Genomic DNA, 13,463 nt, shown 5'->3' with positions numbered 1-13,463 from the left:
GAATTATGTGTATGTGAGAAATTCCTGGACGTATACTAGATTATACTTTTATGAAAAGTATGAAACATCTTTAAACTGTTTCAACAATCACCAACGTACTTCATCCGTCGGCACATTAACAGTTACTGACTAATAAACTGGCTACAAACTGGCTCCTCTTCCTCCGTTTCATTCCTCCTCCTGTCGCTGCTGACCCGCCGTGTCTTCATCCCCAGAGTCAGAGTCTTGGTCGGAGCCACTTTAAATCAGCGTTCGAATCAGTGCTGAAACTACCCCCTGCCTTTCCAGTCTGGGTACAGATAGCTAATAGGACCAATCATGAGCTACTGGCAGCAGCTAGTACAGTTAGCATATGCAGCAGTGCACCAGTAAGTGAATCCCTGTGTTATAACAGAAAAGGTCAGTGTTGCGACAATCCTCTGATACTTTCATCCTGGTGACAAGGCGTAGCTCCCGAACAAGATTTGACAGTGCTTTTGTTTTTCAGCGACTATCCAACTAATGAAAATTGCGTCAACTCAGACTGTTCACAGCGACTAATGATCAAGTCGACTATCAGGGGGCAGCCCTAGTTTGAAGCCTCTGCGGATCACCTTGTTACTGTATTGCCAGTCGTCAAACTAGTCAAAATAAAACCTTAATTCACTGCAGTTAAATGTGAAAATACTCTACTACTCTCCAAGCTTTAAAGCAAGGGACTAACATTTTAATTACTGAAAGCTTTTTCAGACTTTAATGATGCACAGATGAAGTTTAATGTGTCCTAAAAGACTGTGACCAAACTACAAATGACACAGTTTGGGCTTCAGGTAACACTTTGATAGTTGGGTCCACTGATAGTCAGCAGTGCCTCACCTGAAGAAGACATTGAAGCCGAACATGGTGAACATGATGGCCAGGTAGCCCAGGACGCCCACTGCATAGCTCAGCTTGTAGATCAACAGGAACCACTTGTACACCATCCTGGAAAACACGATCAATCAATTACTCGACCGAGTGATTAATAATTGCAGCTCTGTTCCAATTGTAGAAGGACTAGGAGATAAGTTAATCTCCTGAGAGATGACGCTTGGAATTAAACTGTTAACTAGGATAAATGCTTTGAGTAAGTGTGTCTGTGGTGTGGAGGTCTTTAAATGTTTAAAGCTGTTTGCTCAGCGTCGGTTATTCCTTCCAATGCTACAAATTTAATCTTAAGAGCGATGCAACCGCCTGTAAAGTATATGTAGCTAACAAACATCAGTAGGGCTGGGTATCGTTCAAAAGTCTTTCTTTAGAACATTTATTTTAATAAAAAGGAAATGCATTATATATTAGGGAACAATTACTCACTAGGAGGAAGCTGTTCAAAGACCTGAGAGCAGCTGGAGAAACTTTTTACTCTGCTCACTTTACTAAATTATGAAAATAAAACTTAAATATCTACACAAATATAAGTTATATAAAAACTATATATAACTGTCAACAAACAATATGGGCAGCAATAAATTCAGTCTAATCCAAAGGAGGAGGAGGGAGTAACGTTTATGGTACTGGGAAATAGAGTCAGAGTGAGACGAGCTTATTGCCACTGATGAGTCTTACTCCGCTGGTATCGAAAGTTGGCACCATAAAAGTTTGGTACCCAGCCCTAAATGTAGGCTGATTTATTCAACAGTGTGAAATAGTCTATCAATGTTCTTGCAGTTGGCTTTAATTGCTGTAGACGGCGTTTACTTTCACGTGATCTCTGTGGACAGATTGCATTTATTTGAGTTGTTTTGTTCCTTGTGAAACGGGTCAGATTTGCCCTGGTTGTCTCAGTCAGAGCATCATCATCCAAACCTGTTATAGTCGGATGAAGGATAGGAAGGAAAACATTGGATAAAAAGATCCGATATCGTGCTTCAAGATACAGCCTGGAGCGCCGTTCTTCTCACCTCGGCGTCCTGCAGGACAGCGGCTTGCGAGTGGCCCTGAAGATGACGTAGCTGGTGACGACGGAGAACATCCCCCACATGGACAGAAACCTCCACCAGTAGAGTTTGATGGTGAAGTAAAGAGGAACCACCCACATCTGGACGAGAGTCACCAGCTGAGGAGGAGACGTACAGTTTATTTACTCACACAACACTGCCGTTCTTCTTCACAGTCTGCAGCTATATACAAAGGGGAGCTTTGTCATCGTTCATACTATATTAAATGTATAAAAATAACAGTAGAGAACAAATGTTAAAGTGTACAACGAACCCAGACAGTGATTAGTTTTGATAGTTTTAGGAGCTTTTTATCCAATTCTTTGTCCATATTATGTTTTTATTTTTAAATGTTGAACTACATTCTTAAAAAGGTCCAGTGTGTAACATTGTTGGCAGAAATGGAACATAATATTCATGTTTTCATTAGTGTATAATCACCTGAAAATAAGAATTGTTGTTATATGAATCAGCCGTTTTTAAATCGACAGATGCTACAGATAAATTACCGGTAATGGGAAATTTATTACTATGAATTATTGGGACATATTAATAATAATTAGAGCTAGATACAAATATGCGAGTAAACGTAGAGTTAAGTAAACACGCAAAATTTGTGACTTTGGGCGGAGTAAGAATATTGAACTTTTGGGGAACATCTGCACAGATCGGTTTTTGCAGAGTTGTGTGGAGGAAGTGCAGAGAGAAGAGCTGCTGCTGGCCCACAGGACAACCAAACGCATTTTAAAAGTTGTCTGCGCCTTGCACAGCGACACGACAAAGTTCAGACTTTGGCATCATAATGTAGTAACTTCAGCATCATTTCCGTCAGATTATTGACATCAAATCACAGCAAAGTCATCATCGTACAGTCTAAGAAGAAGAGACAGTCGCTCTCTGGCGCAGATACGGTGGATAAAGTAAAGCAAGAGTGAACAGTAGTGATTCAGTAACGCGTTGGTTTTGATCGCTTTGACAGACGTCATTAACAGCGAGCTTCGTTCACAAAAATCTGATTTCTATCAAATCCAGACCCGGCCTCTAATTGAGACCTGTGTTTGTCAAAACGTGCAGGCTAGTAAAGGAGGCCGGCCTCTGTTTGGGACTTATTAGAAGTTTTAGGGTATTAGAAAAGGGGCCTCTGTTGTCGTGTTTTACTAAAGGAGTGTATGTTGAATTAAATGGGATTTTACTGTTTACTGCTATCCAATTGGTGTTGGACAACCGTGAAGTTTCGGTTTCGGTATCTAGTGTTTGTGCTGCCGTTGGCTCACGTTGTAGGAGCGGTGGTGCCGCTGCTTCCACTGCACCAGGACTATCTGAGCCACCACCAGGGTGGCGATGAGGATGAGCACCATCTCTGCGTGCATGGCCTCATGACCCCTGTGCTTCACATGGAGACGCTCATGCTGCACCCTGTGGAGAGGGCAACAACAGATGGAGAGAGAGAGAGAGAGAGAGAGGTTGAAATGCATTATTATATTCTTGTGTTCTTCATGAAAACGTGCAGATTGTGGGTTTACAGTGGGGATATAAGCAGACACTACTCACTTCCAGTTCTCTCTGTGTGTCATTTTCAGCAGGTCGTCCTGTGATACACAGACAGGGACAGAAATAGCAGCTGGGAGGTTTTTGTGGGTCTCACTGGACTTTATGTAGGTTAGTGCTTTCCTGCGCTTAATAACGCTCCGGCAAGTTAAATAACATAAAACAAGACACAATATGTGATGAGAACCAGGCGTTTCTGCTGTTTGTTGTCGCCTCTTTACTGCCACGTCCCAACAGCTGATCTGAACTCAGCAGCTAGCAGGCAAGCTAGGGATGTAAGCTCCCTCTAAACGCCGTCTTTTGCAAATTCAGACGTTAAATCTGTCAGCTTCCAGGTTTCAGAGTGCGCAGACAGCTGCCAGTTTACTTACCTGGGGGTGCACTCCCGCCATTGTTGGCTTTTTAAACTGTCTCCCGGCGCAAACTAGCCGGCAAACAGCTCGGTTAGCGCCGCACTGACAGCAGCTTCCCCCACTGACAGCTGCTCCAGTGCGCCGCTGTATGGAAGGCCAACAGGGTCATAATTCTCAGACGCGAGTAAATAGTGAAAAGTATATGGAAGACCATTTATGCCAATGTTATGGAAAACCAAAAAAAAAAGGGTTTCTAAATCTCCAAATAATAACTTAGTATCAAAATAATGAGAAAGCTTCTTAGTATTTTAGAAATATAGTAATTATTGTGAGATACAAAGTCAAAATGTTGGGGACGTTTCTCATTATTTTGAAATATTAAGTAAAAATATCGAGATACTAATTCAAAATATTGAGAAACTTTCATTATTTTGAGAAACAAAGTCGAAATACTAAGAAAGTTTCATTATTTGAAATATTAAGTAAAAATATCGAAATACTAATTCAAAATATTGAGAAACGTTGTCATTATTTTGAGATGCTAAGTCAATATTTTATTATAATGACTTACAGAAACCTTTTTTCCTGTGTCACATGAGCTTCCACAGATTAAATATAGTATGTCTAGTATCTACTGTAGGCATGGGACAATATGAAAATTTCAAGTCACGATTATCTCTTGGCCAAAATATTGCGATTCAAAATAATCATGAAAATATACATACTAATACATACTGGAACCACTTTACCTTACATTTAAGAAACACATATTTATTGCCTCACAGGTTGCACTTCATCTCCCTGTTTTATTTTGGAATCTATAATAAACTGTAAATCTTCAGGAAATGCATATTCTAGTTTTTATTTGTGTTTTATTTTCTAGTTTCTGCTACATTTCATTTCAACATTAACTTAAACACCAACAGAGTTACAATACGTTATAACAAGTAAATATAATGCTGTCAAGAAGTGGCTTGAATTTACATAAACAATAAAGAAATAAAATGAACCAGACTCATGGTTTTGATTTTCCCCACATTGTTTTATTTTACATTTTTTTGGTGCTAATAACATAGTAACATAACAACGATAAAAACAGCACAATTCACATCTCAGTGTAATAAACAGTTTATGGCTCAAATTACATTTATCTCAAATAGTCTACCTGTGTTTTATGTATGTATTTGAGGCGTAATCACATAATGTTGATTGTGTTTATGATTCAAAATTAAGCTTTTTTCTTAACCAACATGTACAAACAATTATAATGTCGATTATGAAAAACAATTTTCAGATTTAGTTTTAGTTGTTGATCTGAGTTACAGAACCTGCAGGAACCCGAACTTCAAATCACAGGTCTAGCTGAACTGGAATCTGCAAATAATCAACATGTTCATGCTGCGTTTGCACTGAATTCACTGTTTTTCCCTCAGAGTCGACTTCTCTTATCAGCCGTGGATCAAACTGAGCTGATGTGATGAACTGATGTCGTGTTATAGGTACAAGATAATAGAAAGTGCTGTCTCCAGAAAGAACAAAAAGTAAATATAAAGGGTTATATTGTGGCGTCCACGCGGCTTTCTCTTTTCCAAGTAGTGTCTTCAAGATGGAACACGTTCTCCACAGCTCAGAAAACTGCTCTAAAGACACTCATCTCATTCCTCTCACTGACCCAAATTAACAATAATTATTCATAATCCCTAATAATATCTGATTATTGTAATTAGTAGGAGGATAGAAATACAATCAGAGGCGGATCTTGAGAAATATTCATGGGGTGTCCAGAGGGTGGCACTTTAAGGAGTTGCAGGAATATATGCTGATATAATCACAAACAATCACATATATCAGCATTTTCTTGGAAAAAAACTCAACAACATTATTGGGGCACATAAAGCGCTGAATACAATATTCTAAAGGTGGAATTAGAAATCAATAAATTGTTTAAATCTTTCCAAACACACCTTTTTTTAACTGGACACTAAGAAGGGAATCAGCCTATGTGTGTTCAGTTTGAAAGGGGTACCGGGCATTCGGCAGCTGCCACCCCTCTAGATCCGCTCCTGTAAACTAAAGAACTATTAACGTGTTTATATTTTTATTAATATATGAATTAATATGAATATATTATTATTGGGGCTGCACAATGTTGTAAAAACAGACAGATATAACTGTTTCGTGATTCGTGTAAATGATGATTAATGCATCACAATTTTCTGCATTATAAAGCTTTTTGTCTCACATTTTACCTTAAAAATTGGAGCTTCTGTAATTTCATATTTCGAATAATTGTGCAGTCCTAATAATGAACCCCCTTTACCATATAGTTTGTGTTTCATATTCAGGAAAAAAAGGGTCAAACTATTAGAAGTTCTTTTTAGAAGAATCTGCAGTGAGCACTGAGCTCATCCTTTCAGGAGACGTTGTTCTGAAACAGAAGGATTCATACACCCAGGCCCACCTGGATCAGGACCAAGCCAACGTCAGGAATCATTGTGAAGGTCAACAGCCTGTCAGTCAGTCTGAGTCACTGTGGAAACAACCTGAAGAAGACAACCAGACAAAACTGTGATTGACATATTTTTGCCAAACCTGCATCCTGACATCCTTTCACCACCTACCTCCCTGCTGCTGAACTGCTGAACTCCTGTTTGCTCGTTTAATTAGTTAACTTAATTAGAAGTGTCTTACCTAATCAGTCCAGGCCATGGTGATGAGGGTTGGGGCTTCATTGACATACGTGAGCCTGGCAGATCTGCGTCTCCGACTGCCTCCATTACAAACCTGGAAGTTAAAGACAGAGAGAGATTAAATCTGGACTTTAGAGGACCAGCACTGATCCATTCATTCTGGACTGATGCTGCTGAAAGCAAACAAAGTACTCCTCTGTCAACTTTTACATTTCTGTCTGACTTTCTGATTTGCTGATGTTGGCTTCAGGCAAAAGTGATGCAGGTTACGTCAAATGGGTCACGACTAGAAGAGTGAACAAACACACAGTAAACAGAAGGTCTTTGGTGGAGTTAAAGGACGCTCAGCCGCAGTCTGACACATCTGTAAACTGCACTTCTAACTGGATTTTATTGAGCAATTCAAAGAGAGAAGTGGAAGGACGTGGAACGAAAGTCCTCAGCTGGGACCCAGGGAAGCTGTTATTACACAGTATGGTATCTGTGTTATCCACTACTGGTTGTAGTGAGTGAGTGTGTGTCGGGGAGGCGTACTGGGTTGCAGGTGTTGTTCTGTGTGACACACAGGTCAAGTTTGCAGTGCAGGTAGAGGTCAGTAGAGTTCCCGGAGAACTGGAACATGTTGAAGGAGAAGTAGTTGGACGTTCCCTGGCCGTTTCCCTCCACCTTCACTGTCTGGTCAGCGGAGTTAGCACAGCTGCTCACAAACAGGGAAACACACATCACATCAGAGCTCACTTTGTTTTTATTAACGAAATGCCTGCTCCACCTCTGTATGCGCCTTACCCCTTCTTAATAAGATCGTATTTCACACTCCCGTTGGGCGATGCCTGGTTGGTTGCCCAGCAGGAGTCGGTGACAACAGCAACCGAGTTGCCATCCAGCCCATCGGTCTCCAGCTCCACCCAGATCTTCTGGTTCAGCTGGATTTTGGAGTTCGACTCCACAGCTTGTGTGCGGCCGGCGTCGGTGTAGGCCTTCATGGTCAGAGTGTAATTCCAAGTTCCAGATATGATCTGTTTGATCACAGAGCTGTAGAGGGCACACACACACAAAGTCTTCAGCTGTCTTATACTCACAAACCTCCTAACAACATGCTTCACAACACAAAGTAATTTAAAGAAACGATAAAAGCTACCACTCACCTGTGTCTTATTCTCAAGCCCACAGACTTGATGCCTGGCTGAGTATAGAAGCAGGAGAAGTCGATGTAGAATTGGCTATTGCGAATGATGATATCAGAGCTGTTTTGGGTCATGATGGCGTTCTTGTAGATTAATTGGCTGTTGCTGGTCTGTAGGGTCATAGAAATTCAGATGTTACGTCAGTTCATCACCACTCTTTGTATTTCAGCCTTAAAACATTAATGACATTGGTTATCTGTTGACTGGATGGAATGAGCTTCATAGATGAGCAACATTATTTGAAACCAAGCAGGTGAGAGCTGAAGCAGAGCCCACAGAAAGATCCCAAACTAGAGGAGAGCAGGAGGATCACAGTAGAGTGCCGGAAGAAATTTGGCTGCTTGTTGAGAGTAAAGAGGTGGCGGAGACGACCCACCGAGACCTCCGTCCCACAGGTGCTGCTGCTGTTGAAGCTGAAGGTCACCATGTTGGTTAGCTTGTCCATCTGGCCCGTGCAGTTCTGGTCTTTGAGATGTAAGGCCGAGTAGTCGATACCTTTTTCAGCCAGGAGACAGCCGACCAAAGTAAGTGAAGCAGAGTTCTGGCTGCAGACTGTTGGGTCACCTGAACATCGAGCGGCACAGAGGAGGAAATTAAATACACTGACAGTCACAGAAGAAAGACTCAAGTCAAACCTTTCAATCCAGCTTTATTGACGTTTATGTATTTGCTTTCAATCAGAGCTGCTCTGGAGGAAGAAATAGAAAATCTGGTCAATTATGTAGTTGTGTCACAGCCGTCGTACCCAAAGTGTCTGTCGATCTGTACGGGGAGGCAAAAATGGCCCGACAGAGGCAGCCAGTCTTCTCAGCACAGAACTCGTGAGCGCTGCAAATCTTGTCCTGACAGAAGGCCTGAGGGGGGGCTGAGAGAGAGAGAGAGACACACACACACAAAGAAGAATTATAAAAAACTTTAAGATATAAATAAAATGGCACTAAAGAGTTGCCGTCCGTCTCCGACACTGTTCATTGCAGACACTGACCACCTTAATGCTAATTATCACTAACACACAGACCGCAACAACATTTAAATAAATTCTCAACTACTGTGAAAACTGGGCACTGACAGTTTAACAGACTAGAGACAAACCAGTTAGTTTTATATTCTCTCTTTTTATGAGTATTTAAATATTAATTCAATCAGATTGAGTTAATTCTGTTAATGTGTATGCTTCACTGTAAAATGCCTAAAAAAGAAAGTAAAATACCAGAAAATAACAGACTCGTAAAAATACAGTAATTTTCTGTAATTTAAATACAGTTGTAGCTTTATTTTTTAATTACAAATGTAAAAACATGTATAGGTAACAATTAATTTACTTCAGATAATCAGGATTAAATTTAAATTAGAGTGCCGTTACATGACAGTAATTATTGCTGTTTTCACTGATAAAAACTGTATTTTGACAGTTTGCCAATTCTTATAAACTGATATGTTTTTGTTTTTCCATAAACTTCCGTAATTATACAAGATATCTGTCAATTAACAAACACACAACAAACAAACTACAGAACAAATGCTTGTTTTTACTGTTGTCACTAATTTTACATAACATAAATGGAAGATTTTCTTTTTAGGTTTTTAGATTATCAGTCTTACAGCAGCTGACGTTTGACCTCCAGCCCTCCAGTGTGATGTTGTGCAGGCTGCAGGCTCTGGCGTAGCCCTCCAGGAACTGACAGTTAAGGCCGTCCACCACAGGATATTTGCACAAAGTGTTGTTGCAGGCGGTTATGTAGGGCTCTGGGTTGATGTCGCTGTGACAGGCGGTGAAAGGCGCCTCCTTCAGGAGATTACAGCTGTTGCACAGATGTAACAAGACAGAATGAGAGACAGAGGGATGATGTGTTGTGGTACGTTCTATAATTCAGAGTAAACCTAAACACAGGACAGCAGCTGTTCACACATGTGATCAACTGAAATGAACCTCCCGTCCCTCCTCACATCACATGACAAACATTTAACACAGAGATAAAAGTTTAATAGAGAGAAATGTTTCTTCTGCTCACCGCTCAGTCGTCATGTTGCAGTTAATTGTACTGTTAGTAGTCTCATTGTACTGCGTCTCACACCTAGGGGGCGACACACAACACAAGGTCAGGACTCTGATTTGTTCATATAAACCCAGAGACACTGAGTGTTTTGGGCTCAATCAAAGATACATATAGGCTTTGTATCTTTGCTTCAGTCCACGACACAGAGGATCCTTTATTTACCTACAGAACATTTAGAAGTGATGTAGTGGAAATGGTCATGATTGTGAGATACAGAATAAACAAAATATGCTGAGTCAACCAAAACTCCATTCCAGACCAGATTTTTTTAAGGGACTCAATTTAAAAAACCAACTACATTTAAACTCTTTCATCAGCAGTATTTCATGGGTTAGGATTGGGGTCTTACCCGCTGGCACTGTACTCAGAGAGCCTCAATTCACTCAAAGAACTGCTGGAGTTGCCACACAAACCCTGCAGAGATGGAACTTTCCCAGCAGGTCCTGGACAGGTTCAGGACAAAATGTGAGTCAGATCATTGTCAACATTTACATTGGATGAACACAGCAGACAGCTCAGTTTGCATTCCCCGATGCCCCAAATCGGTTCCACAATTGCTTGTTTTATCCCTTGTCCCTTGGTGAGTGGTAGGATTTTAGTTTCTGTACCTTTGAGGCGGATCTGTGCGGTTTTGCCGTCAAAGAAGACAGAAGTGGTGTAGTTGGAGAGTGACACCTTGGCAGTAACTCCAGTTTGGTCCTTGGACAGCTCCACACCGTGAATCAGCTGAACTGAGCTGTTCAGAGTCAGCGTAGTGTTGTCCACCTGCGTCATGGCAGAGAGACAAAGTGGAGGAAACACTGATAGCAACAACCACCGAGTTCAGCAGAATCAAAATAACTGCTTCCAGTTTCACTCAGAAGGAAGACGAGAGCTGACACAGCAGAGGATGGGACCAGGACTTTGGAAGTCCACACTGACATATGACTGTGGGCCACAGTCTGTGGCTGTAGGTAGCTTACCTGAACTCTGCCGTCTTGTTTTAGGTGAATGTAAACACCCGTACTGTTCAGTCGTAGTGTCACGCTGTCCACAAAGCTCACATCTTTACGACGCCGTTCCTGGAAGTTTGCCAGCACCTGCAAGTCTGGGACAGACGGAGTCGACATCAGAGTGTACGCACACCGATCCTGGACAGAGTTCACTTGGCCGTGAATGTCAATAACAGCTGGGCCGCTTACAGTGCAGGTGGAGTCAAACATGCAGCTGATGGAGGCAAAGAGAGACAACAACAAACAACATCATTATGAGCTGCTGCTGAGGGCCACAGCCACCAGGGGGCCCTCAAACACCAAGTACAAGACCTCTGTTCATGTTTGCGTCATATTTACTTAATATTTGATTGTAATGTTTTCACACTACTGGCTCACAGGTCAACCAGCAGAACAAATAAAACTTGAAACAGTCCTCATCCAGTTCCTGCATCGCCACAGCTCCTTCCTCTAAATATCAATCAAACATATTTACGTGTTGTTGCCTTGACAACGCTCTGAGGGGCCACAGCTGAAGTTTGTCACGACTGCAGTCACATCACACCTTAGACCAGAGCAGGATTCTGGGTCAGAGCTTATCACTGCACCATATCTAAACAGAGCACCACCTGAGAGGTGAAGGATAAGGTAGGATCAGGTCAAAAAGCCATAGCTCACTTAACAAAAACAACAAAACAAAAACAAAACAGCAAGATTACAACTTTAATTTTAAGGACTCCAAAATCAGATCAGTGGAGCCAACCTGATTGTCTGCATCCGCTGATGTCGAAGTATGCCTCTGTTTTAGCTCCAGAGCCCGTAGCATTAAATGTGTCCACTTTGGTACCATTGACCAGAGCATCCATCAGCTACACAGCAACAAACAGAACCAACGTTACTATCACAGATCAGAGAAGGCTGAATTCACACATACTAAGATAAATAAGACTCTAATAGGAACAATGACACTTTGTGGTCAAACTCAACAAATCCTACACAAACAGTTTTAACATGTAATTCATTTTATTATCTTAAAAGACATCACACACGTAACTATACAGCCTTTAATTGTTCTGTTTAATTGAATGATATTAAATATACTCACAAATGTACCCGTTTGGTTTGTCGAGTATTTCATAACTGCTTGTGTCCCGATATTAAAAAGAATAAAATCAGTCTGTACAGAGTCAACAGAGGAGATAAAAGACACTATTAGGGTGTTTCCTTGAGAAAAGTTTCAGAAAAGATGTCATATAATATAAATAACTACAATTTAAGTTTTGCTGAGTGAACACAAACAACGGGCAAATGTATCTCGTAAACAACACTGAACAACACTCACCACTACTGTGGTCACATGTTGAACTCTCACAAAGCATGTTTCATTAGTCTTAATGGTTGACAAAGCAGCTTGGATGGGGGAGGGAGAGACCGGGGCTTCTGAAACTATCCCAGCTTTAGCCGACGTTGTGTTGAATGGAGGTGCCACAATACAGTCCTGTCCGGTTTGAGGGTTGAAAAAGCCGTTGAAGCAGACGGTAACATTGCCACTTGTGATGTTCACCTGTTAAAAACAGAGACACACAAGGTAAAATAATCACTTTACTTCACTTTTCAGTCAGAGCTCTTACTCTGACATTCAGATACTCTGTGTTGTCATCCAGCTGCTGCTGTATGACAGGGTAGACTATTTAAATGTTATAAATCTGATCACATGACAGCAGTTAGGGTTTTTACATGAATTCATCACATCATATCAGTTTACTGCTGGATTGAAATCAGCTGATCAGACTTGACTGCTGGACCTGTTCCCGCTGTCACAACCACCAACGTGTTTATTTAACATAACTAGAAATTAAGCTAAAGACAAACTAAATTAAACCAAACCTAACAAGGTGGAAACCACATGGGGAGAGAGAGATAGACTGGCTGATTGTCTCCAGCCTATATAGTCTGCTGAAGATCTGACTCCATCCACCAGGCTCTTGGAGGTAGAGACCAAACTGAAGACACTGAAAACGTGAATCCACGTACACAATGAGAGGACAACAGTGTCTTTATTGATCTGTCAGATGTTCAGACTGTCAGAGCCTCACATAACAATCTGCACCTCCCACTTGTAGACGAAGAATTACAATTAACATTCACATGAAACATGTAAACCAATCAGCTCTTAGATCAAGGGAGAGTTAGGCGTTTCCCATCATGCCCTGAGGTTTTTCTATTGGTGGAGAGACGAGGGAATCTAAAACCTGCAGGAGTCTTGATCTTGTGAGTGTGAATAGCATCAGAGACGGACAGAAATCTAAGAAAACGTCAATAATGACAGAAGATGAAATCATCCTACTCACATAGAGCTGTTCGTACTTCTTTCCATAGAACGTGATGGGACATTGGCTGATGTTCAGTGCTAAAGAATCATTAAAGCCCTGGTTGAGTAGGACCGTCGCGCCTAAAGAAGATGGAGAGAGGTCAGAACGAGAGTCTGTTAGCTGGTTGTGATACTACTACTGCAAACCCTCAACAGATGTGGGTGGAGATTCAAAATGGCTGCAGTGTGTGTGCGCTCACCTGACAGCCCGATGAGAGCAGACAGGAAGAGCAGGGGCCGGAGCATGTTGGAGGAGACCAATCAGCTGACAGAGAGCTGGAAGACACACAGTTGGACATATTTGATTAGACAGAAATCAGAATCAGAATCAGAA

The 13,463-nt window shown here is 41.4% G+C and overlaps 2 protein-coding genes across 2 annotated transcripts in view; both read right to left on the bottom strand.

The window, feature by feature from the left end:
• rnf175 (ring finger protein 175) overlaps window positions 1-4,003 on the bottom strand; it is a gene marked incomplete at its 3' end in the record, with an annotated part of 7,374 nt that extends 3,371 nt beyond the window's left edge. Inside the window, 5 exon segments of the mRNA XM_035675850.1 lie at window positions 856-963; window positions 1,920-2,074; window positions 3,230-3,371; window positions 3,507-3,544; window positions 3,875-4,003. Coding sequence (XP_035531743.1) covers window positions 856-963; window positions 1,920-2,074; window positions 3,230-3,371; window positions 3,507-3,544; window positions 3,875-3,895 — 464 coding nt within the window.
• A 2,544-nt stretch (window positions 4,004-6,547) lies between these two features.
• Window positions 6,548-13,375, bottom strand: LOC118337954 (IgGFc-binding protein-like). The gene is made up of 16 exons (XM_035675112.1): window positions 13,330-13,375; window positions 13,110-13,210; window positions 12,101-12,322; window positions 11,522-11,627; window positions 11,255-11,387; window positions 10,750-10,993; window positions 10,396-10,552; window positions 10,137-10,230; window positions 9,743-9,805; window positions 9,333-9,532; window positions 8,476-8,595; window positions 8,107-8,294; window positions 7,692-7,840; window positions 7,333-7,578; window positions 7,081-7,243; window positions 6,548-6,640 (listed from the first exon to the last, which is right to left on the bottom strand). Exons 1-16 carry the CDS (start codon window positions 13,373-13,375, stop codon window positions 6,548-6,550), a joined length of 2,325 nt encoding a protein of 774 aa, XP_035531005.1.
• Between the last annotated feature and the right edge of the window lie 88 nt (window positions 13,376-13,463).

The sequence above is a fragment of the Morone saxatilis genome, unplaced genomic scaffold, assembly GCF_004916995.1.
Source record: "Morone saxatilis isolate NCDOM2014 unplaced genomic scaffold, NCSU_SB_2.0 Contig4, whole genome shotgun sequence".
NCBI lineage: Eukaryota > Metazoa > Chordata > Actinopteri > Moronidae > Morone > Morone saxatilis.
The sequence above is the reverse complement of the archived record's forward strand: the minus strand, read 5'-3'. Positions and strand labels throughout refer to the sequence as shown.